Consider the following 23,940-nt stretch of genomic DNA (forward strand, 5'->3'; position numbering starts at 1 on the left):
AATTGCACAGTATACGTATACTTTTGTTACATTAATTTCAAAAGGTCAAGATGATGGGACTTTACAGCCTGTCACATTACAGACCTATGTTCCCTCCAGCTCTACAGAAGGTTGGCTGTTGATAATCATACATGAAATAGGGGAAAACTGTAACCTGCCCAAGTAAATCTGAATGGTTAAAACTGATTTAACATAATGTACACATTTCTGTGCCTAATAAAAAATGGCAGGGAAAGAATTTAAGAAATAATTAGCTACCTGGAAGCAATCAAAATACTGTATTAATAATGTTTTGTTTGTAATTATTGATTCTTACCCAACAACTTTTACTGTCTAAAGGGATGATACAGTATGATGTCCCTACATTTTAGGGTAGAATAAAGCACAGTATCAAAATCCTCATTTAAAAAATTCTGCACATGTAAATACCACAAACTCAAATGCATAGAAGCTTGGACTTGATTTCCTAGGTACTTACTTGTGCTCTGCACAGACACCGAGGCAAGTCTGACACATTTCACATGTGGGGCCTTGGAATTTGGGATCTGTACAATTACAGGTCCCACATTCACAGGTTCCTCTTCCATTGCAAATCTGCCCATTAGATGCCATACATGGAAAAATATCCAAAGAACAATCGCACGCGCTGCCAGTGAAGTTGGGGAAACACTCGCACACTCTGCATTTGCAGATACCGTTTCCTGTGCATTGAAAAGATATGTCAGTGAAATGAAGTCTAACATGAACCATAAAATTTGTAACAGTAAGAAATAAGTGTTCACCATCTCAGGATAGATACAGGGAAAAGAAAACCCTGGTGTAGAGATAATGAAGACACTAATGAATTAAGAGCTACAAAATAAATTTTACCTCCTTGAAAAACTACTTACAAGAGTTTCTCCCCTTTTCCCATTCTCCTACATTTGGATTTCCTTTCATAAGCAAAACAGCAAGACTAGGGAAAGCTGATAAAGAACAGTATAATGTGATGGCCATATCTCCTGGGTGGAAAGCATTACAGAACTGCTTCAGTTCACAATTTTATATGTATATAGATGCATTGATCACTACTGTCTTCCTATGTAAATTTTCTATATAAATTATATATAAATATGTTATATATTATATATAACATATATATATATGTTATATATTTATATATTTCTATATAAATATGTAAATTTTCTATGTAAATTTATAAAGCAACACCCGAAAAGATTAGGAATGCACTAACTTAGACTTCACAACCTAGAAAAATGAAACACCTTTGGCTCTCTAGAACACCACCATTCAGCTTCTGTACTTCTGACCTCATCCACCCAACCAAACTTTATGCTCCTTACACTCCCTACACAGGAAACAAGATACAGGTATCTCCAGAAGGGTGATTTGGATGAAATGGAAAGATCCTTGGCTACATCCCTCCTTCTCCATTGAGAATAAAGTGTTTAGGTCAATACTTAATCTGTCACCATATATTTTGGAACACCAGCACCATTGCTACTATCCTTTGTGGAGCTGGTGAGCAATAGGTGTATTTTGAGCAAATCAGACAGATGAGGTATTCTCATAATTCAGTTAAAGCTTAGTAGCTTCTCTGCTTTATTTTTGTATCACAGTCAAAACTGAGGTAGTAGTTACAGTCCTACCAGGTACTTCCACGTGCAAAGCAGCCTAGGGAAATTACAGGACAAAAAAACCCCAAAACCAAAACCAGGCAAAATAACTGAGACACTGGCTGCTGGAGGATTTTCTAAATTGCTTTTGATTTCGGGAATTAACTGCCATCAGAGTCTCGTTTCAAGCACTTAAGGAGTTTTTCTGGATCTTGCACGTTCTAATCTTCACTTACCTTTCAGAATAGTCTCAAGATAGCATCTCACAGGTATCTTGTCAAGCATCGAGTCAAGCACTTGCTATTACAAGTAAGCTGAGGTCATTATCTCTTTTTATTGACGCAGTGGTTACACTGAGCCAGTATAACATTATAATCTCAGGCCAGTTGTCTCAGCATTCTTTACTATAATACCTGAGGGTAATTCTGTAATAAACAGCAGAAGTCAAGTTCACTTTACATCCTTCCTGGAGCTGTGATTCAAGGAAGGTGAAATGTGTATTAACACATTATATGTTCATGATCAGAGCAAGCTGTTTTATTAATAGACGTTTTCAACCACTAAATCTGTGGATATTCTCATCTTTGTTATCAAGTAGCTATGACCTATAAAAGCTAAGTATCACTACTCTACAGGGTAGAGTTGACAGACTTGTAAACTGCTGGCCAGTTTCGCCTGCAGAAAACTCTGAAGTAGTTTCTCACCTCCACAAATCAAACCATTTGATCGATCACAGTTGAAGTTATCACATTCACAATATTTGCCAGAATACACTTCATTGGTGTTTTCTCTTTTCTTGCATACACATTGTCCACAAATGCATTCTCCATTGTTACTGCATATTTCTGTACTGTTCTCTCTCCTGCAGTAAGCATCCATATCCTCACTATTTACTTCATCTGTACTACATTCACATAGTCTTCCAATACGTCCTTCATTACATCTGCAAGGTAAAAACACGACCGAAAATATAAACTTAATTAAAAGTCATACAATAAAAAGACTACAAAAATAGTACAAAGAACAGGAGTAAAAGTGACTATTCTCTCAAGGGATATTCCGAGTTAAACTTCAAATGAGATTTCCAGCTGACATCTACGTAGCCATTCTCGAAACTGCTGGAGCAAACTGGACTAAGTTGCTCCTAGGCTGATTACTTGTTCCAGATGAGAAACTATGTGTCACCACCTCTAACTAAATTGCCACATAACCACTATTAATCCCTCTCTCATGACAGAACAATTATTATTTTTAAGTGACAGTGACTGTTCACTGTAGCTGCTGTCATCTGTCAATGAAAAGATTTCCCATGAACAGCAATTAGGCAGGAGAGCAGACGATCTTCAGAGCTGCTGAGCAGAGATCTTTGGGGAGCAGCACTTCTTATTATCAAGGTTAAAATATCGATGAACAAATGGAGGTTGTTCTTGTTCCCAGCAGTGACTGACAAACTGCCATAGGATGTCAATCAGAGACAACACTTCCATCAGGAAGCTGCTACTGTTGCAAAAGCAAAAGGCTGTTCTTACCTATGGGTCTGTTCTCCCCTATGTGAAACCACAAGGACACCAGTGACAGCGATACCAAGTTTAATAAGTCTTTCTACACAAAGATGGGAAAAATCTGCTTTCCTTATTTAAAGGGAACATCAAAAACTGACTGCAAAATGGAGCAATGTATCCAGTATGTATGGCCCAAAGTGGCTTATTCCTCAACTTACAGAATACTAAGCAGTTAGGGGGCCATACCTCAGTCTTTCAGACACTCTGTCAACTACCACCAACAAATTCACCAGGTAGATGTTAGTCAGTTCCATGCCAAAGTCCTCTAAGATTGAACTCAGTATCTTTTCCTTTATTTTTAATAATAGTCACATATTAAACCATGAGGAATGGACTTACAAATTTTATTTCAGTTACAGTTCATTGAGCAGGAACCAATATTGTTTTCCAGAGTCCTGGATCTTGATTTCCTAGAGAATTCCTTCAATTCATTCTGCTCTTACCGTTCTCATCTCAAGTGTTTCCAAGAACAAAGAGTTTTCATTTTTGCTGTAGGTTTCTTGGAGGGGAGAAAAAGGCTAAAACCTTGACTTACTAGGATGATCTTCAACCAATCGCCACTGAAACTCTAAGGTTTTGCTCTGCTTTCATTGTGTGTCATTCATTGTGTGTAATTCCAGAAAATCCAGTATCATTTTACTTAATTTTCAAATGTGTAATAAGGAATACACATCTAATCTAATCCCTGTGAAGGGCAATAATGGACATTTCAAAGGCATATGTATACAAAATGTTATATATAGTCTGAAAGATTTATAGATATATGCAATTAGAAGAAACATTGTAATAAGACCCCCAAAGGTTCAAAATAAAGTAGGGAGAAGAGATTGGGGATGTCATCCAAAATAAAAGGTGGGTTTTTATGACTTTTTACTCTTCCCTGCTATGAAACAAGTGGTGCCAATCTGGGTAGGAGCTCCTACCAGAAAACTAGGAAGCCTTCGAATTTCTCAAAATCAGCAGACCTCACATTAGAAGAATATAATTAGATCAGTATGAATACTTGCAAAAATATCACAGATTAATTCAATTCATTTTGTTCCATAAATCCATAATTTTGCCATATTACATGGACCTTGAAATTAAATAAAGAAACAGAAAAAGCACTAAGACCTACATCATTTAAAGGACTGACTCAAGGCCAAATTCAAATTCTGACTTGTACAATAGTGCCAATCCCATGATCAATACTATGAATTCCAGCACATGGACTCTTTGCAGAGATAAGACAGCATGTCAAAATATCCTAAAAGAAATAGGTCTGCAACAGTAATTCTTGTCCTTTCACTAAAAAAAAAAAAGTAGAACCAAATAAACCCTATTTAAGGAAACAAAGGTCTTGCTCATAATTCCCTTTTGCAAAAATAAATAAAATGTCTATTTACTTACCTGCATGCACCACATTCAAATGTTCCATTTCCTTCGTGGCAGGCTGGACTATTAGGTTCTCCTTCACTTTGACACTGACATTCACAGATGAACTGGAGATTAATTTCCACTTCTTCAGTGAATCCCAGTGGTTTAATTTTAATTGTTTCATTTTGTCCTTTCTTTGGACATTCATTAGCTGTTACATTAATCTCAAATTTAACCTGCAAAGAAAAATAAATGGAGTGCCACATTACTAAATGGACTTTTGTCTGTACTATTAAAAAAAACACAACTGAGTGTTGGACACTTTAAATCAATTTTATATTTGAGTAGTAGCACATATACTGTTAAGTTACCTCATCTCCGATTGAAATATTAGAACATTTCCTTCCATCTTCTTGTGTGTCATTCACTCCATTCTTGCAGAAAGACTTGTAACTGATTGTCACTCCTTTTGGTAGCTTACTGTTTTCCAGGATAACCTCTGAAGAAAGGGACTAAAACAATAGTTATTAGCTAACTTCAAATTGAGTCACATAAGCATTTTGCTGAAAAAAAGACATTATACAACTATGCACAGTCTAAGCATCAACCCACGGGCACACAGGAATTACGTAAATTCCAACGTGCCGAGAAACACCAGCCCAGGGCTGCCCACAGGCACGCCGTGGTGATTCCTTCTCATGGCTGAACCCTGTTACGCAGGGTCAGGGCAGGTCTCCACTGTTGTTGGAGACACTTGTTTGCCCCATGTACTCCAAAGGAGAAATGGGTCTCATTTACACAACACAGCTATGAAGAAAATAACTTGGGGCGAAACCCAGGATTCCTTAAGTTTGATGTAGACATTTTCTTCGGGATCAAGAGGTTGCAAAATGGTGCTTTTCAATTCCACACGGAAGGAAGGCAAGAACTGAAGATGCTGAAGAAACAGTGTGGTTTTTGGTTGTGGATTTTATTTTTTAAAAGGGAAAACATGGATGATAACTTTTTCTTTGTAATGCGAAGTGGATTTAAGAGTGTATGTTTCTAGTCATCTAACCTCTTATTACCATAGTGTCTGAACATCTAATGTGGTTTTACTGCAATGGCAGTATAGTTATGGTTTAGTATACTCACATCCTATTTTGTAGAAAAAAAAAAATCCACCTTGGAGTATCTGCGTTAAAAACTCGTGACAATTAAGAAGCAAGAAAAATTAATACAACCTGAATAAAATCTGAACTTACATTGTATGCATCAATGATCAGCTGAATCACATTGCTGGAGTTTGAAGATAATGTTCCCACTGCTGACTTTGGTATCAGATTTTTCAATTCCTTTCAATATTTACAAAAGTAAAAGGAAAATTACAGTCTTACTAACAAACAAGTATAGTTTGTACTATAAATATCTGTATAGTGATATAATGCTGTAGTGGATTAACTAGTCAAGATCAAGTACTTCAAAAAACAAGGCTACCATATAGCACTACTAATATAAACAAATATCCATCCTTTTCTTCTTCTCCTTTGTGTTTTCATGTTAAATTTGGTAATAGAATATTAAGACTTTCTCTTGTATAAGTTGACCACATATAATATATCTTCAAGATCTTAAAGAACCACCACACTTCCAGTGCATTAAAGATAGGCAGATAAAAGATGATTTCCAATGAAAAAGAAAAAGCTTACAATTTGAATATAGTTTAAAAAAAAAAACAAAACCACAACACACCACCTTTTTAGGTTAAAATGTTGAAAAATATGCACCTCCTTTACACAGTCATTTCCTATTTCACAATCACATCCAGCAGTTTAGTTAATTTTAAACATCAGGAATATAAATAGACCACAAAGGACAAAATATGTTCTTTCATAAGCGTGCCTCTTGATTCGGTGTCCCCACCCCCCTCAGCTATTTTGCTGTAAAAAATGTTCATAAAAATTAGCACTGCAAGTTTGTTCTCCACTCCCTCCTACCAATAAAGTATAAAGCAAGGAGGAGGGGCACTTTCTCCTTGGAAATTACACACGCACTCAGTATCAATTTGAACAGGTAAAAAAGGCTTAATAATAAAAATGTGAGTAGCAAAACATTGTTTCCACGATCACTTACTTCCATAATTATTTTAATTTCAAATCAAGCTATTTTAATTATTTCAGAGCAAATTTTAGTCAGTCTTAGTGCTTGAGGGAAAAAAAAAGTAGAGACCAGAAATGTTATCTTTACCTTATAAACTGCCTGAAACTCTTCAGTAACAGCAAAGATTGTTTGAATATTGTTCTCACTAAGCTTCTGTACCAGATGAGCAATAGAGGGATAATCCTATAAAAATCAAGCATAAAATGCAATTAAAATTTGGGACACATTGCTAGAAAACAATAAAACTTTGACATCATAAATACAAATCACGTAAGACTTTAAATAGCCAGCTTATGTCACAGTCTAAAGCAAAACAACCTCTGAAAACAAACATGCATTGAAAAGATTCCATATATGCCCCATGAAGATAAGTGTTTTTTCACAATAACATTATCATATTCCCTGCCACTTAGTCTCCAGGTTAAATCCCTAATCTCAGTGTTCTCAGAAAATTACCTTTGGTAGTTTTCCATATGACTTATCTCAGTGAAAACCACTACCTTTTGCACTGTTTCATAAAGAAAAGATGAAATAAAAATGAATTCATTTTAGGTTTTCATTGAACAATACTCACTTAACTTTAGGAATACATGAACACACAAACTTTGTAAAGCTTATTGTGTTTACCCCATCCAGTACATGTTTTTCTTTTCACCTTTTGTCTGATCTACCTATCAATAAACCATGAAGGTAATGTTGTTAAGCATACTTTTACCATAAACTTTGTATCATAAGATTTCAAGCAGTCTTTAAAAAACTGGCCAAGGAGCTCTCTGTTTTACAGTATTTTTGACAGTAGCAAAACACTTCTGAAAACAAAATCTAGTGAAATGATAAAATAATGGGACAGAGCCACCACAGTTTGCCAGTGGACATGCAGGATTATTAATTATTAAAAAGGTTAAAATCCAACAACACAAGTCATAATGTGAAAGTTGCCATTTCTTGAAATTTTCCAATTAAGACTGGATTAATTCCTGCACATTTGATTTAGTTAAGCTAAAGTCACTTGATGTAATACAGACGTAAATGGGTAAAGTTCAAAAGATGTAGCAGCCTGAAACTGTACCAGATGACCTAATGAGTGTTTTTGAGCTTAAGCATCACAAAATATTAATTTCCCTAGAAGATGATGTAAAGACTTACATAATAGTGGCTCATTGTGTACATATTATTTTCCAGATGACATTTCCCATCATTTGGTAAAACAATTCCACCAAGTTTACCATCTCCGGCAAAGTGAAATCCAGCATCCGTGGAAAACACTAATAGTCTTGTAACATTTCTCCAGCCAATTTGTTCCTTGGGAAACAAACAAATGGATTTTTGGCATTTTGCACTAATTTATTTTATAGCATTGTGGACCAACACTTGAGATATAAATGCATGAAAAAGTAGACAGACTTAGGAGAAGCCATACTGCAAAAGTGTCACCCTGGAAATCATGTAATTCACTCAAACCTTAAAAGCACTTGCATTTAATTAAATGTCTGCTTCAAAACATCTGCTGCAAGTTTTTCACCAAAGGCAAGAAACATTCTTTGAGATGTATTTTGGTCTGTTCAGTTCTCACTAGAGTATCTGACGAGTGATAGAGCATTAGAAATCAGGCTCATCAGTCCAGCTCTTTAAAGCCAAGTCCACTTCTATGTCACTATCATGCAGCCCGAGCACAGAGGACAACATTAGCATGTAGAGCACTGCTGCAGTCTTGAATTGGAAGATGACAGCTTGCCTGGCGCTAGGCTCTGAAGAATCACGAGGCTTTGCCAATCTAGTCCAGATTTGTACCCAGCATAGTGCTTGCCGGAAGACTGCCCCTTTTTCACTGTCCCACGAGCATCGGGGCCCACAACTGCAGGGCCTAATTCTGTAACCTGCCCTTTCCTTTTTTTTTTTTTTTTTTTTTTAAATTCTTCCATCGAGTTGAAGCCCTAGTTAATTTAAGGAGAGAAGACCATATAAAAGTGTCACATAAATACCAGTTACCACCAAAAATAAAAAACAACAAAAAACCCCTAGAAGGCTTATCATTAACACTGCACTTTTAAAATAAGACTCCAGATTGTTTCAAAAAGTCCTGACTCCATTGATCAACAGCAGAAATAATATGGTAACAAAGCAATAAACTTGGATATCACTTTATGCCCCTGTACAACACGAACTCCCAATAAAGTGGTCTGTCAGACTACAGAAACATCAAAGAATGCAGTGATCTAGATCAGATCTTCAAAAACAAACAAAAATCAGGTTTCCATCTACTTCTGAGAAGCTAGTAGAAATTACAATTCACCGAACTATTCTGAAACAACAACTACAAGAAGCATATAAAACTTTGAAATAGTTTGAGAATGGTTGCTTACTCAGGATTTCATACACTTTTGAGCAGAATTTGACTCTTCTTTTACAGCAAACTTTAAAAACTTTGTCTTTGGAATGCATCTATCTGCTGTGAACATGACCTCTAATCAGCACTTTCACATTTCCCAGTTTGATTTGCTCACTAGAGGTCTCTACAAAAGACAAATGCATGTACCCATGCAGTCTGTCTAGTCTACCTTGTCTTGCTAGCATGAGATGACACGTTCAAATGTGAGCCACCAGAAAACACTAAGGCTGTATTCAGACAATTTCATTTAATAGAGCAGTAAAGAAAACTAATACACACTTACCCCACAAACTGCAACCTGCATTATTGCATCAAATCCACCTTCAGGAGAATCTAAATTCCCAGAAATGTGCTGTTTACCTACAAGTTCATTGAATTTATTTCCTTCACTGGTAAGGCTGAGTACATTTTTATAGCTAAATGGACTTGTACAGTTCTGGTCACCTGTACAAGGATTTCTGAGTTTGGCTGGTGTTGTACTTATATATGGCATCACAGTTTTCTCCACAAAAGACCCAAAGCCTAAGACAGAACAATAAAAACCCCTGTAAGTTGAAGAATGGAAGTCTCTTATTTATATTATGACACAATAGAATGCAAATGCATTATAGCTGAACTGACATCAGAAATAGCTCTCATACTTGGTTTACATTCCACTTTCTCCTTCAACACCAGGTACTCTTATGTTCCTCAACAGGTTCTATGTATTAGAATATCTGCCACAATACTGCTAATTAAAAAAAAATTACTCTTCATATATAATCATGTGAAAAACATCAGGAAGGAAACTTGATTTTTTTTTTTTTTTTTTAGAATAGGCAAATCTTTCTTACCAATTCGAAAGTCTGAAGTTATTTTTTCCATTTCTGACATCAGAGCCGTTCCGAGACTTTTCACATTCTCTAAATCATCTTTCATAGAATAGGAGAGGTCCATAAGATAATAAAGGTCAATGGGGTAGTCTTCAGCTCTCTTAAATTTTAATGAAAATGTTTGTGGTTCCCCTGTTTCAAAGATTAAACAACAAATAGAAACCATTAAAAATTCCACAACTGCACCGGCAAGAAAAATACCTTTTTAAGGAAAGTCTTTGAAATACCGATGGAGGTTTTGAACTAGAGGTGAGTGTTTTTTTCTCCTGTTAATTGAAATGCTTAACATCAAATTATGATGAAAAAAGTTTCAAGAAATATTTCTTTCAAATGTCCAACTTCATATTTCCAAGGTATTTTATCTCTCCATAGAAAATACTAGCCTGCCAAAAATCAAGACTCTCTTAGTTGCTGCAATTTCAAATCTTCATACTTGCGATAATTTTAGCAAGGTTCCTGTAAGATCTAACAGCACAAATTTTCAATATATATTTGCATCCAAGATGACTCCAAAAATTCCCAGGGTTTAGTTTAAAAAACACACATTGTTTAAATAGGTTTACAAAAGAAAAATCAGTTATGGATGGAATATTTCAAGTTACTTTGCATCAAATACAGGCTGAGAGCACAGAAATGGCAGTGAGATAATGGCAAGTTACTATTTGTTGCAACTGTAAGCCCCGACACTGAGTTTTGCCAGCAGAAGCATGTAGTCTCACTCTGATGTTGAAAGACACTGCAGAAGAACTACACACACACCCTGCCCCCCCCAAAAAATGGAAAAGTATTCTTTTGCCTATTATATATGAAATAAGGAATAGAAGTTTTTTCCCCCAGCCCCCTCAGTCACTGAAGTTAAATGGTGATATTGCTGCTGTTAAGTCTAATAATTACCAAACATTTGCTTAATATGAGCAAAATTAGCAAACTGGGGAAACCATTAGATGGGCAAAGTGAATAGCATATGGATCATGCAGCTATGCAGCATGGTTTTCACACACACAAACCCCCCCCCCCCCGAAAAAACCCCCAACAATGAAAACCAAAACCTAAAAGCTTTAGCTTTTCCTTAGCTACTGTTCAAAAGAGCCTGCACAGAAAGCAAGCCCTCTGCAAGTACACAGTCCCTCATCAGAGAACTTATGATGAAGTGAAGTGCTTATAAACAGAGTAATAATCTTTTGGGTAATAAGGTTCTGGTTGCCCAGGTCTCTTATATGTTCTCATGAAGAAACTTTTGTGTCAACAGAGGGACAATAATTTGCTTTGAAGCTGAAAGGGTCATGTTAGAAATAAATAGGAGCAATACCAAAATTGCAAAATAACTTTCATTCCTTTCCTCTCCTCATCATGCTAAGCTTCTTTAGAACATCTTGCATTTATTAAGGCAATCACCACAAAGCAGCTGATCCCAAGTACAGGCTCTTATTACAGGTAAATATAAGGTAGCTGTTGAATGCGTCTGCAGTACCTAGGAACTCGCCTTAAGGACAATCTCCGTTATGCTCAAGTACTGTATGAGCTACTAGCCCTGTTTCTGCCCCCCCATCCCCCCATGAAATAAAGTTCTCTTTACGGGCTGGAAATGGTACACAACTACTTTGTTCTCATTACTATAGTCCTGTGTCCACATTTTTAGCCTCTGGAAAGTATTTTACATAGCAATCCAAAAATCTTGCTGCATAACTACAAAACCATTCAGTTCAGACATGCAGACTTTAGGTGACAGCAGTACTTCAAGGAAAAGGAAATGCTCTCATAACTTCTCTAAGTTTTTGCACACTCCTCTACTTTCATTCTAAGAAGCCACACTGTAGAAAATCAACTACAAAATACCAAGAACAAAACAATTTTACCTTCCTATGTACCAATCAATGCTGTATCTATTTTCTCGTAAGTTCTATCGGGAACAAGTGATAATATTTAACCTTTCATAAAAATCAAACAGTATTTGGGGTATCTAAACACCTGGGGCTGACCTGAATGGCTCTTCTATCATTCAAGTTATCTGAACAACAGTAGTTTCTGTAACAAAATGGTTACACATTCAAAACAAAAAATGCAGATATGGTGGTTACAGAAAAATCATCCGAAGACTACAATGAAACTGTCCTTACCGACTCTTAGTTTCAGTACTAATTTTTGTGGCTGGATCTGTGTAATGGCCTCTGGTTTCAGCTTCTCTGCAGCACCTATCTTACGGTTTGTTACTTCTCTATCTTCAAGCACCTGTTTGCTACCTCTGGGATTTTCTATATCTTCCATAGGACAGCCTTTACTCTTTAGTGCTGCCAAGTCATCACATCGGGCAGATGTTGGTTCTCCTTCTTGCAAAAAGTCCTAGAAAACACAGGCAAGAGAGTATCAAGTTTACAGCTATCTGCAATTCGTTATATTCTACCCACAATAACACTTTCTATAATGACTCCATCTTTTTTTTTTTTTTAAAGTTCAGTAATAAAACACACAGTCCTGAAATATGTTAAATTATACTAAACACATCAGTGACTACTATTTAGTCCAGGAGTTTGCATCTACTTATACTTACCTGCAGATGCAGGTTGCAAGCAAGCAAGATGAAAGGAAAAAAAATGCCCAATGTCACCTCTTACAGAAGCAGGACATCCTTTTAAATCGGCTACTCTAAAAGTGACAGCAGGTGGAAAAAGCTCTCACCTTCATGTAGTCATCAATAACGTGAACCTATTTGTACAGCCTACTTGGCAACTACCCTCTCTTTTAACGTCTTTTTTAAAAAATGCTTTAATTAAAGATTATGTGAGTGTACCTTGGTACTCCACAACAAAATAATGGCAATATGCTGACAGAGCAGGGGAAAGACAGATGACAACTCTTTTATTTTGGGGAAATTCAATTCGAAAGTAAGATCCATAAGCAAAACCAGTATGTAACTTTGTTCTGAACAACAAATTACCATTACCTCAAACCTAAAAAAAGTTCTAACCTCAAATATTAATAAATAAGGCTTATAGTTGAGAAACTTGTCAATTCTGATCCCCCCCCCCAAAATATGCATATAAATAAAATATATCTTAAAGCTTGTCAGTTCTTGATGACTAAGACCTACAAAAAGTCTGACAGCTCAAGGCCAAGTTTTATAGTTAGTCAGTTTAATTAAATGTTTAAAATTTATAAGCTGGTTTGGGGAATAATAAGTAGGTACCATATGGAAATAAATACACATTATCATCTTCTGGCAAGAAACGGAAAATGTCCCTGTTTTCGTTAACAAACCAAAGAAGAGCTGTAGAAAACATTTTCTTCTGTTTCTAACCTGAAGATGACACTTCACCATATAGTGGTTAAGTCGCACAATTTAAGATGAACTTACATTTTGTATTTCCTGATTTTAATTTTTAATTACATAAAAAAGCACTCTTTTTATGTTTCATACTGAAACAAACAACACACCCACACAAACCAATCTCCTACCCCCTCAAGTCTACCAATAACAGAAAACTAAAATTTGAACATCTTTCTTTTATAAAAGAAAACCTTCAATCTCTTCCCCTACTCCACCTAGGTCTGTCTAAAATTACCTCTTACTCTAATGTCGCTGGAAGAATATAATTAAGCATACCCAGACAGATTCCATGCTGGAATGATTTTAAATAACTATGAGACAGCCTGTAGGGTCCGTATACACTTAAGATTTAGAAAAGTAGAAGTAAACACATTGTGGAAAGCAATACTACTCAAACCAAGACATCAGGAAGATCATAGCATCTGAATTTTTAAGTACAAATAAGTATGAAATTGAAGAGCTACAGAAAACTATTATTAATGAAAACAGACATTTCTGTACATTTAAAGTATTTGCTAAAATTTGAAACCAAGGGGAAAAAAAAACAAACCATGAAAGGAATTTTGCAACACTTACTGTTTTTTTACACCAACCACAGTTTGGTCCTGCTTGTATACATTCACCACATGATTTTGCATTAGCTTTTATGCAGTCACTTCCACCTAGCAAAGAATACAAATCAGTCACTTCATTTATGAAAAGGTGCTAATGACAATAGAATTTTAGTTTGTTTCATTCTGGCTTTGTAAACTAAGTTCTAACTACAAACAGGTTACTAACATGAGATATGATTGACATATTGCACTCATCTAACAATGATGTATTTATCTACATAAATAACTGCTAAATATATATAGGTTTAAAGCAAAATTAAACTACTGCAATGAAATCAAGTGATTTACCTTGCTGAGCAAATCCATTCAATATCAAGCAACAGAGGACGCCAGCCCATGTCAGCAATTTTAAACTAGTCTGAAATACATAACCAGAAGACCAAACTATGATTTATCACAAGGAGTAAGCAAAAAACAAGAAAAAAAAACAAAAACCACCCCCCAAAACCCAAACAACCCCCAAAAAACGTTGCATGAAACTGCAGATGTGCAGCTGTGTTTCAAAGCAGACAAGGAACATGGAGCAGACGCAAATCAAATTATCTTAGTTGTATCAGCTGGACAGTTTTGCTCCAGTACAACCATGTTTGTGGGCTAAGCTTTGTATTTAGAAGACATCAGACAGGGTAGCTTCTTCTTAAATTATTCTGAAATATTCTTATGTTAGGTAAACCAGCAAGGTATGAGAAATTTGGAAATGCTGTTCGGGGTGGGGACAGAACAGACAGGACAGCAGGAAGAACCCAAACCAATCTATTGACATCTTAAAAAATATTTAGGCTCTGAATGTTATCAGAGAGAGAGACTCCTAAATAAAGATACCACAGAAATACAAGATGGAAACAGAGCTTCTCTGTTCAAGTCTCTGTTTTAAGACAAACTTCAAGGCCCTTTCCAAAATATTTTCCTTGGAATCTTCAAAGGGCATTTTACAGCCTAACTTTGCACCTTATACTCTAAACTAGAAATTTCCTCTCACAATATGCAACATAAAACTTCCTTGATACAAACTCAGCCCCTTTTTTCTTCTTTAGGCAACAGAGAATTAATGGGTACCATCCTTATTAAAGAAAAAACACTCTACCCTTTGTTCAGTGCTATAAACCTTAATGAAAGCCTGGCAGAAAAAATAGATACATACACACTATGTAAGCTATATGCTTTAGGAGACAAGGTTTGAATGCTTATAAACCACAATTTAAGGTTACTGACTTGTCATCTTCCCTAATTATTGGTGAGACTTCACTTAGTACTCCAGAGTTAGGATTATGTTCTATAAACGGGTTTCAAATAGACCATTTTTTTTTCTAAATTTTCTTCTACTCTAGTAGCAGGTAGTCGGCCAGGGTCAGTTGTCACATCTTTCGAATTTTGGTACTATTTTAAATTCCATTTCTCTTTTATTTATTATAAGAATTCTGAGAACTTGGACTGGCTGACAATTTCCTTGGTCATCCTAAAATGTTATTGGTAATTAAAGCCTTTCCAGTCATCCTGGAAGCATCAATATTCTTAATACCTTTTTGTTCATAAAATATCTTGCAATACAGCCAAGGAAAACTGAATTTGGCAGAGTCTTTTTAAATGAACCTGTCATTTTCTAGAAGATGTACTATTATTCATATAAATTAGCAGCAAAGTGAGCAATGCTTAAATAAGCACAGCAGTTGAGCTTTAGTTTTCCCACACTGATTTAGGGTCATTCATAATTGTTACTTTGCACATCCAGCCAGACCTAACAGAGAAGGGATAGCTGCTCTAAAATCTGGTGGAGAATGTTTCAAACAGAAGCCAGCCATTTGCTAACAAATTGTATCCAACAACAGTACTATATGGTTCATATTTTTCTGATAAATCATTTTGGTCCACCCTTCTCTTCAGTGGATGCTATAGCCAGAGGGTGTGTGTGGGGGAAATTTGCTGTGGAATGACTTTGCTAGATGTTATGCATATGTATGTAAGAAATTACTGATTAAAAAAACCAAAGAAAAATTTGAACTGTGAATTATACCTTACTTAACTTTTGAGCATTACCTATTGCACATATCTAACTCTGATTTTTCCCTCTACCCATTGCTGCAGAGTCCTTCATTGGCAAATCTCTCTTTCATGAGCACTCTTATTATTAACTCCCCTCTATAAGCCATCACCTAAATCAAACCTGTGCAACCGTGAAACTTGATCAGAGGGGAACCATGATCCAACAAATGCGACTAGATGGAAGACAGACGAAGGGACTGAATCAAGGTTAGAGAAAAAAAAGCAGTTACATGGTGTAGGACCATACCTATCGGACTAGGAGTCTGAAGGGCAAAGCCTTATCTAAGGTTGGTCAACTTTTAGGTTCCTCCTTTTCTGGTTTTATGGTAAGTATGTTCTGTGTTTAGCAAACCTTGCTTCCCTCAAATAAAAGGATATTTTGTTACTCGAGAAGCAGTTTTGCTTTAAGTATAGCCCAGAATGGGGTGGGTTTTTCAGTAAGAAAAAACCTAAGCTGCTGGCATCAGTTTAGTACTTTTCTGTTAGCCAAAATGAGAAGATTATAAACAGTTCACCTTTTTAGGGCAGACCAGCAGCGGATGCACAGCAAGCCCATGCAGACGATACAAATAAGTCGAAGATGTGACACAGTGCTAAAACTATGACTAAGACCATTTGGAAGAGAAACGTTCCTGTGGAAATGCATCCGCATGATGAATGTAGTTCTGGGCACAGATTCCCCGTAAAGTTAACAAGGAAAATGTCCTCTTCCATATATGGCTAAGCCAATGCCTCTCCTAAAGCAAGCTGCCTGCCCTCCAACACATGCTAGCTCGCTTCCTTTACCTCTACTGCTTAATAGCTTTTCCATCTGCTGAGTTTTGGAAAAACTCGAGTAAAGATTTGCTAATTTGGATTCAATTCTGATTGTTCTTTAATGCAAGCAAAGCAATGCACATCCTCAGCCTCCAAGCCTCCTCCTAACCACTGTAGCATCCTGGTCACAACAGTGTCAAATACATTCTCCTGCAAGTCACTGGTTAGTACTGTGGATTGCCCTGTTGCAGATTTTTCTGTTAAGGGAACAAACCAAAACAAATAACGCCTAACTACACTAGACAGCCAAAGGAAGCCTTTGGAAACCGTTGGTGGAGCTGGAACTAAGCCTCGTGTCAGTATTCAACCACAGATGACGGGAACAGAAAAGAACCCATTGTTACAAGAAATAAATGGAATTTTTTGCGCAACATTTACATACTTTCTATTATAGTTGTTCTCCTCTTTCTAATTAAATCCTTGAAAAATATCCCAGAGTCCTTGAAAAAGTGGGGTTTTTTTCCCCCTGAAAAAAAAACAACTCAAAGCTTACAAAAGGTAAGCTTGTCAAGAACTGAAATCTCTTTAACAACTATATCACCAGTTTGATCCTTTTTAAAAGGCTGCTAATGGTGTGCTGTTGAAAAACTGATTTTGAAATTATTTCTGCATATTTGTGAACCATACTCTATTTTTGTGAAATATTTTAGGAAGACAAACATGGACATAACCTTGAATGTTTGGACTCGTTGCTTTCCAAGTTTTTTTGCTAACCATCTTTATAAACAGTAATGCTTGAAGAGAATTTTTTCTTTATAAAACCAGCTTTGATAGAAATCTCCGGAGCTTCTAATTTTAAATGAGAGACTCATTAAGTGACAACAGGAAAGAGGCAGGATTATTTCTCCATAGTGAGACTAATTTTGAATTTGAAAATCAAATATTTAGCAGCTTTGTATTCTGCTAATCATCACAATATTTAGAAATGAAGTTTACTACTCCACAGCACTAAAGCCTTTTGCAGCTTTTAAAATTTATTTATTAGAACAGCAATAGCATCTGTGCAGAAAATTAGCTGGGCAAATGGGATCAAGAAAAAAGGATAAGAGTTATAGAAACATTACTTCCTTTGAAATGAAGTATCGATGGCTATGCTGCTCTCTTCTCAACACTCTTCAGCTGAGCATTCCACCCCACCTGATACAGGCCACAGTTTATACTGATATTAAGGCAACGTTAGCAACAAGCCGTTAGGCCACTGCAGTATTGCTCCACTCAGCCGAGCAGCTCCTCATCTGCCCTGAGCAGCTCCTCATCTGCCCTGAGCAGCTCCTCATCTGCCCTGAGCAGCTCCTCATCTGCCCTGAGCAGCTCCTCATCTGCCCTGAGCAGCTCCTCATCTGACCCAGTACTCTGGCATCCACCAAGCCAATGTCAAGCAAAGGAAAACACTACAAGGCATCTGACTATTGTCTACTGAAGTGTGCCTTGGTGCAAAGCTTTCTATTGAAATACATAACCATGCTTCAGACCACAGAGGAAGCATTTAAATATCCAGTAAGAGTTGAGTTGTTGTGCAGAAGCCACCTTTTTGAGGCAATAACCAGACAGCCTACTTATTCACATCCCCACACACCACTCTAATTATACTTATAAACCTAGAAATGAATAAGCAACTCTCACTTTTGGACTAGCATTTGTGCTTCCTGCAGACTGACACCTCTTTGCATCAGCTGCGTTTTCCCAGGTTTAAAGCTTGACTGAGAAATGCTGTATGGAATTATTCCTTCCTAGAGGTGAGATTATGTTTATAGCCACTTTCATCTAGTGTAAGGATGGAAAGTCACTTAAGAGAGCTGCCCCATCCTCCTTGTTGATTATTCACCCTTGTTAATCAACCTCCTGGTTGATTATTCTTACTGCTTTCCTTTCTGACTAGTGCTAGCATTAGTGCAGCCACCAAGGAGCACTAGAGCAAGGAAAAGATTTGGCTGAAACAGTAATCCAAAGAAAGTGGCTAGTTTCAGACATGTGGGTACAGAAATGCTTGTCCTGGCATGGCAGAGGTGGTGAGATGCAGATGCAGAAAAAGAGAACTGGGGAAAAAAACCCCAAAGGATACTGCTTCTCAGCCACAGTCCATGGCTGTATGCTGGACTACACTGGTCACACAGTCGGCCCCCACCCCCAGTCATCAAGGTTCTGGTTATAAAAGGAGCAGGAAGAGACATGTTTCTAAAATAAGCAGAATTAAATAGTCTCTGGGGACTCCTGTTTCAGCACTTGATGGCTACCCTGCTAAAAAAGTTCCTTCTTCCCTCACTCCAGAAGGTTTACTGGCTTCAGCCGGAGGCCACGCTTTTGAGCATGAATTTTATGGACTGGCAAGAAGAATCCCATTCACATTTCTCGGGGGTTAAAAAAAAAAAAAAAAAGGCAGGAGGGAGGGAGAAACCAAACAACCCCAGTGACATGGGACAGCAATTACATGGCCACTACAGACCTCTAGCAACGACCCACGCCTCTGTAAGCACTCCTGACAGCCAGAACTCCCACAACAGACATTGTTAATTACAACCCCAAATTTGCCTGGACATGCAACAACTCTAAGCATGTCTGCTTGTACAACAATTCACTGCAAAGCAGCAATTCACTATAAAAGAAAGTGGTAAAATGGGATCTTGCTGCTCTGTCTTGAGAAGTATATTGCTCAGAAAGGCACAGGTACAGATATTAAAACGTTTCACACCGAAGAGTTACTTTTGATTAAAACCTCCAAGTTGTGGTGTAGATTTTCCAATTAATCTTAAATAGGTAATTCTTCATTTGTGACCTTAACAGCTGTCTTATTTACTTAATCAATGTAGATGTTACTATAAAACTGAATTATAGCTGGAATACACTGTTTGCACAGTAGATTCCAGGTCCACCAGATCAAGAAACTACGTGATGCATTCTTCTTCATGGTAGTGGAGATTTGGGGTAAACACTGACAGTTTAAAAGCAATAAATTTTAATCAAAGAACCAAAATGTTAACTGACCCTGCAAAACTATTTGTTCCCTGGATGTGGACCAGCCCTGTGGTCCACGTCACAGACAGGCCCAGCTGCTGATCTTGCACCATCAGAGATGAGCTAGCAGAGTATCCCCATGTAGGGGAAGTAAACTTGATGGAAATAGTCAAGATGTGCAGTCTCAAAAGCAGGACTTTGCAGCACCCCAATCCAAGTGGAAATGCTAGAAGTAAGCCTGCCTTCAACAGCATGGCTTATCAAGACCACGATGTTCTTTCTCCCCCTAGCAACTCTGCAGATGCTAATGGAGCGGGTTTTGAACTGCTTGCAGTAATATGGAAAGAATGGGACATTAAACCAGATTAATGTGCAAAATAAGAAATTCTTTAGCACTGAATCAGCTTTTACACAAAAAATTCATCACATCAAGCCTGCTTACTCAAATTGTGTCCTCAAAAAGCTTTTAAGGCATAACCACTTCAGCTACCATGATGCTACAGGATAAAAGAATCAGCAGTATTTCACATTGGACTTCATTTCCCTCTGTCAGTTATTATCTCTAAGTTAATGGAATAAAACAAGCATAGTCACGAAATACTCATGATAAGCACTTCCATAACCACTCTGTTTTAGTGGGGCATTATATGTTAAAATAATATATAGTAAACCAGTTAGGACTTAAATTTTAATTACAAAGAATTAAAATCTACAGGAAAATAATTTTCTGCTTAGGTTAGGGAGACCAGCTCCTCCAGTATGGTTATCTGAGGTTATCTACCACAACTAGTGTATGTCACTGGTTAGTTCAGAAGATCCCCCTGCAGCATTGGGAGTCCAAAGAAAAGATGAGAATACACACTTCTGCATGCCAGAACCATGGGAAAACATATCACAGATCTGAAGATTCTGCATGGAAACTACTGTGCCCCCCTCCTATGCTTAATAAGGCAGACAAACATACACAGTAACACAACTGGTTTACTAAGACTCTCAGTTACACTGCACTACCCATAGTTTATTCACACTTACAGCTCTAAAAAATTTCTCAAGAGATCAAGTCACTTAAAATTCACCAAAAAGGACTGGATTCAATGGGGGGGAGGGGCAATATCAATAAGCATTAGGTTCTAAAATAGACTTGTTGGTCTGAAACCACTACTGAAAACGCAGCATGGGCACCTGCATCACATTGCCTCTTCAGTTGAATACATGAAAATGTTCATGTACAAGTACCAGCAGGCTGAGGCCACAGCTCATAACAGATCTGGAAGGCTGTTCATGGTATCAGCTTGTATCCCCAGAGTACGGGGTGTTTGTTCGTTTATATAGGACACAGCTGCTTCAAGACAGAACAGCTAATTTCACAAGCACTCACACAGTTTGACCATATTAATCCTTTTATACAGAATTTATTGATATTTGTTCCTGGATTTCACAGGAGCCCTCAACTTACTGACAGTTCTAAATAGTGGAACAAAAAGCAATTAGGTATTTTTCTGAAAAGTATTTTTTGGTCTTGATTTGAATTACTGAGCAGAAACAAATCTGCTCAAGTAAGGTGCCTGGCTGCAGGGTGTGTGTGTGTGGAGACTTTTCTTCATAGAACCCATAAGTTTCCTCTGTAATCAGAAAAAAAGTTACCGATTTCAGAACAACTGCAGATGATAAAGTTTTCTGATACCTGACATCTCTCCACCTTGAGAAAGATAAAACCAAGAAGATGTGGTAGATCCAGTTGTGACACAGTTCCCATGACAGAGGGTGGTAAGGGTTCCCCAATATTTTACAGCACAAAGGCATATCCAAGAAGATAACTGGGCTCCAGTCCCTCCTCAGCCCCAAAGGGTTTGAATTCACATTTCCTGGGAACGCTCCATCAGCCTACAGGATATACTAGCAAGAGCACTCACCACTGCTCTTATTAAACCAAAGCTGATGTGCAACCAAGAATGAAAGGCACAGAGACAGAAAACAAGCTGATGAAGTTTTGGCTCTTGTTTATCTACTGAAGCACTCAGATGGCAGGAGCAGAAGAAAGATATACGTGGGGGTTCTAGATCCTGTTCCTTGTAATATGTATGCAGATTTTACAGCATATTGTCAATGGATAAAAGCAAAGAGAGTCTTGGGACCATGATTCGGAGTATGAGCTTGCTTGCTTTCTCACCAAATGCCCTAACCTGTAGGAAAGTGAAGGGAAACAGATGTATGTTCACACTCAGACACAGAAGAGAGTCTCAACTGCAAACCTCCTGTATCATGCATGACTACTCTGACTAGTGCACACTGAGCTGAAATCCCTCTCTAATTGCAGACCTGACCAATCTGAACTATATGGACTTCTCTATGGACTTAAAGAAATTAAAGTGAATACTTATCTTCCAACAAGCAAATAAGGCAGCCAGGGAGCTTCTGGTAAGTAAGGAGAGACCTATTGAATTTAGACTTCTATGGAACATAGCAAACCTATTTAGGCAAGATAGATTACATACCATGTTTTATTTCATGGCACTGTATTTCTATACATGTTTTCATTAGCAAAATCCATTGATAATTTCACTTAATGATAAACAAACTCCTGCAACCAGCTGCAAACCTAAATAACACTCATCACAAGCAAAAACAAGTTGCGTAATAAATTGTAAAGAATACCAGCACTGCTAAAGCCTACTCAAATAGAAGTATGTTATGAAAAGACAAATTAAGAAGTCACATAAATCCAGATTTCATGCTGACAACAGTGACAGAAAGTAAAAGAATGAGAAAAGATGTTCAGGGACAATGTGAAGATGCTGCCACTGACTAAGAGCCTTCACCTGTCAAGTCAGCAAACCCCAAGTACAACCTTGATCTCCTTCCCTTTGTTCTAAGGCCTTTTGGAGAGCACTGCAGTGGGGGCAGGACTAACACTGGTTAGTCAGCACCACTTTTGAAGTAGGGACCTTTTTTCAAACAGTGTATGTACATACTGCCATGCACAGAAGGTCTGTAATTCATGAGTAGACCTCCTTAGTACTAACATACTACCAATAATTATTAATTTAAGAACACCACTTTGTTGCATTAACCATCCTTGTCCCTAACGCAGACAAAGAGACTATTTGTATGTTTTCTTGACTTGTTGAATCATAATTTGAAGCCAAGGTTCCACAGTTTAGGAGTTGCTTTGGAAAGCATCTTGATGCTTGAAAGGCAAGTATTACTTCGACACAGCTCATGTGAACAAACAACCTCTGTATGATCATCACATACAGGAAACCATTTAAGAGCCAAGTAAGGTGCTCTTTCTCATGAGAATATTATTTTTTCCCCACAGGTTTATTTAGATATTTTTACCAGGCAATTATCCACAGACTTCAATTTGTAGGGTAAAATCTGACAATCGTATTTTGGAAAACTAGACTAACAAACAGGTGTATTGTGCTTAATGTTCAACATTAAATTAGAAGAGACACACCAAGCCCACAGGTACCGATACTGTGGTTGAAACTAATTTTCTGTATCTACAGCAGCTTCTACACATGTGCACCTTGAAAGCTTCCTCTTTAAGGATAAATATATAATGAGGTGTTAAGAACCAAAACACCTAATTTTTTTCCCCCCTTAAAACTGTCACTGTCAAAAATATCCGTTTTCTATACTCTTGCCAACAGAAGTTTCCAGTAGTTCAAGTCCATCACAGCCCTAATGACTCAAAGCATGTTGTCTCCACAAATTTGTAAGAATTCTTGCTGTATCCAATCTCACTGTTATCAGTAGGCATTTTTCCATAACAAATATTTCAGGGTTTTCATTATTACAAGCACCTCTTTACACAATTGTGATTAAAACAGAGAGAAAGAAAAAAAAAATCATCTGTTTCATCACTTTTCAAATGCTTTTAGACCCATCAGTCATTTTTGCCATAATAATTTAATTTCTCCTCTTGCTTAAACGTGACTTTTTTTTTAGTGGAGGAGAACATGAATCGAATATTTGGCTTGTTTACATAGGTCTTGCTAGTCTACAAGACTTCTTGGCTAAGTTTAGCATTTCCATCTCAGACAGATTACAATTAGGAATGCCACATAACGATTTAAGCCATTCTAGTAGAAAACACGGGTGTCTGTTCCTTGTGGTAATATTAAATTCCCACACACTCTGCACCACTTACTACTCCCATAAAGAGACTATTTAATTTTGTGCAACTTAAACCTCACATTCATCCACACAGGGGGAAATGAAAAGTTTAGTTAAACATATAAATATAGCTCTTG

The 23,940-nt window shown here is 37.2% G+C and overlaps 1 protein-coding gene across 1 annotated transcript in view; it reads right to left on the reverse strand.

Moving 5' to 3' along the window:
- The window catches only part of ITGB1 (integrin subunit beta 1), a 46,201-nt gene that overhangs the window by 11,583 nt on the left and 10,678 nt on the right, over positions 1–23,940 (reverse strand). Inside the window, exons 2-13 of the mRNA XM_072854601.1 lie at positions 14,162–14,231; positions 13,836–13,921; positions 12,052–12,274; positions 9,896–10,066; positions 9,346–9,584; positions 7,820–7,975; positions 6,761–6,856; positions 5,779–5,868; positions 4,906–5,046; positions 4,568–4,770; positions 2,321–2,559; positions 479–701 (exon numbers count right to left, since the gene is read on the reverse strand). Of these exons, the coding sequence (XP_072710702.1) occupies positions 479–701; positions 2,321–2,559; positions 4,568–4,770; positions 4,906–5,046; positions 5,779–5,868; positions 6,761–6,856; positions 7,820–7,975; positions 9,346–9,584; positions 9,896–10,066; positions 12,052–12,274; positions 13,836–13,921; positions 14,162–14,231 (1,937 nt within the window). The remainder of the gene's footprint in view (positions 1–478; positions 702–2,320; positions 2,560–4,567; positions 4,771–4,905; positions 5,047–5,778; positions 5,869–6,760; positions 6,857–7,819; positions 7,976–9,345; positions 9,585–9,895; positions 10,067–12,051; positions 12,275–13,835; positions 13,922–14,161; positions 14,232–23,940) is intronic.

This window comes from Ciconia boyciana, chromosome 2 (assembly GCF_034638445.1).
Source record: "Ciconia boyciana chromosome 2, ASM3463844v1, whole genome shotgun sequence".
NCBI classification, from domain to species: Eukaryota; Metazoa; Chordata; class Aves; order Ciconiiformes; family Ciconiidae; genus Ciconia; species Ciconia boyciana.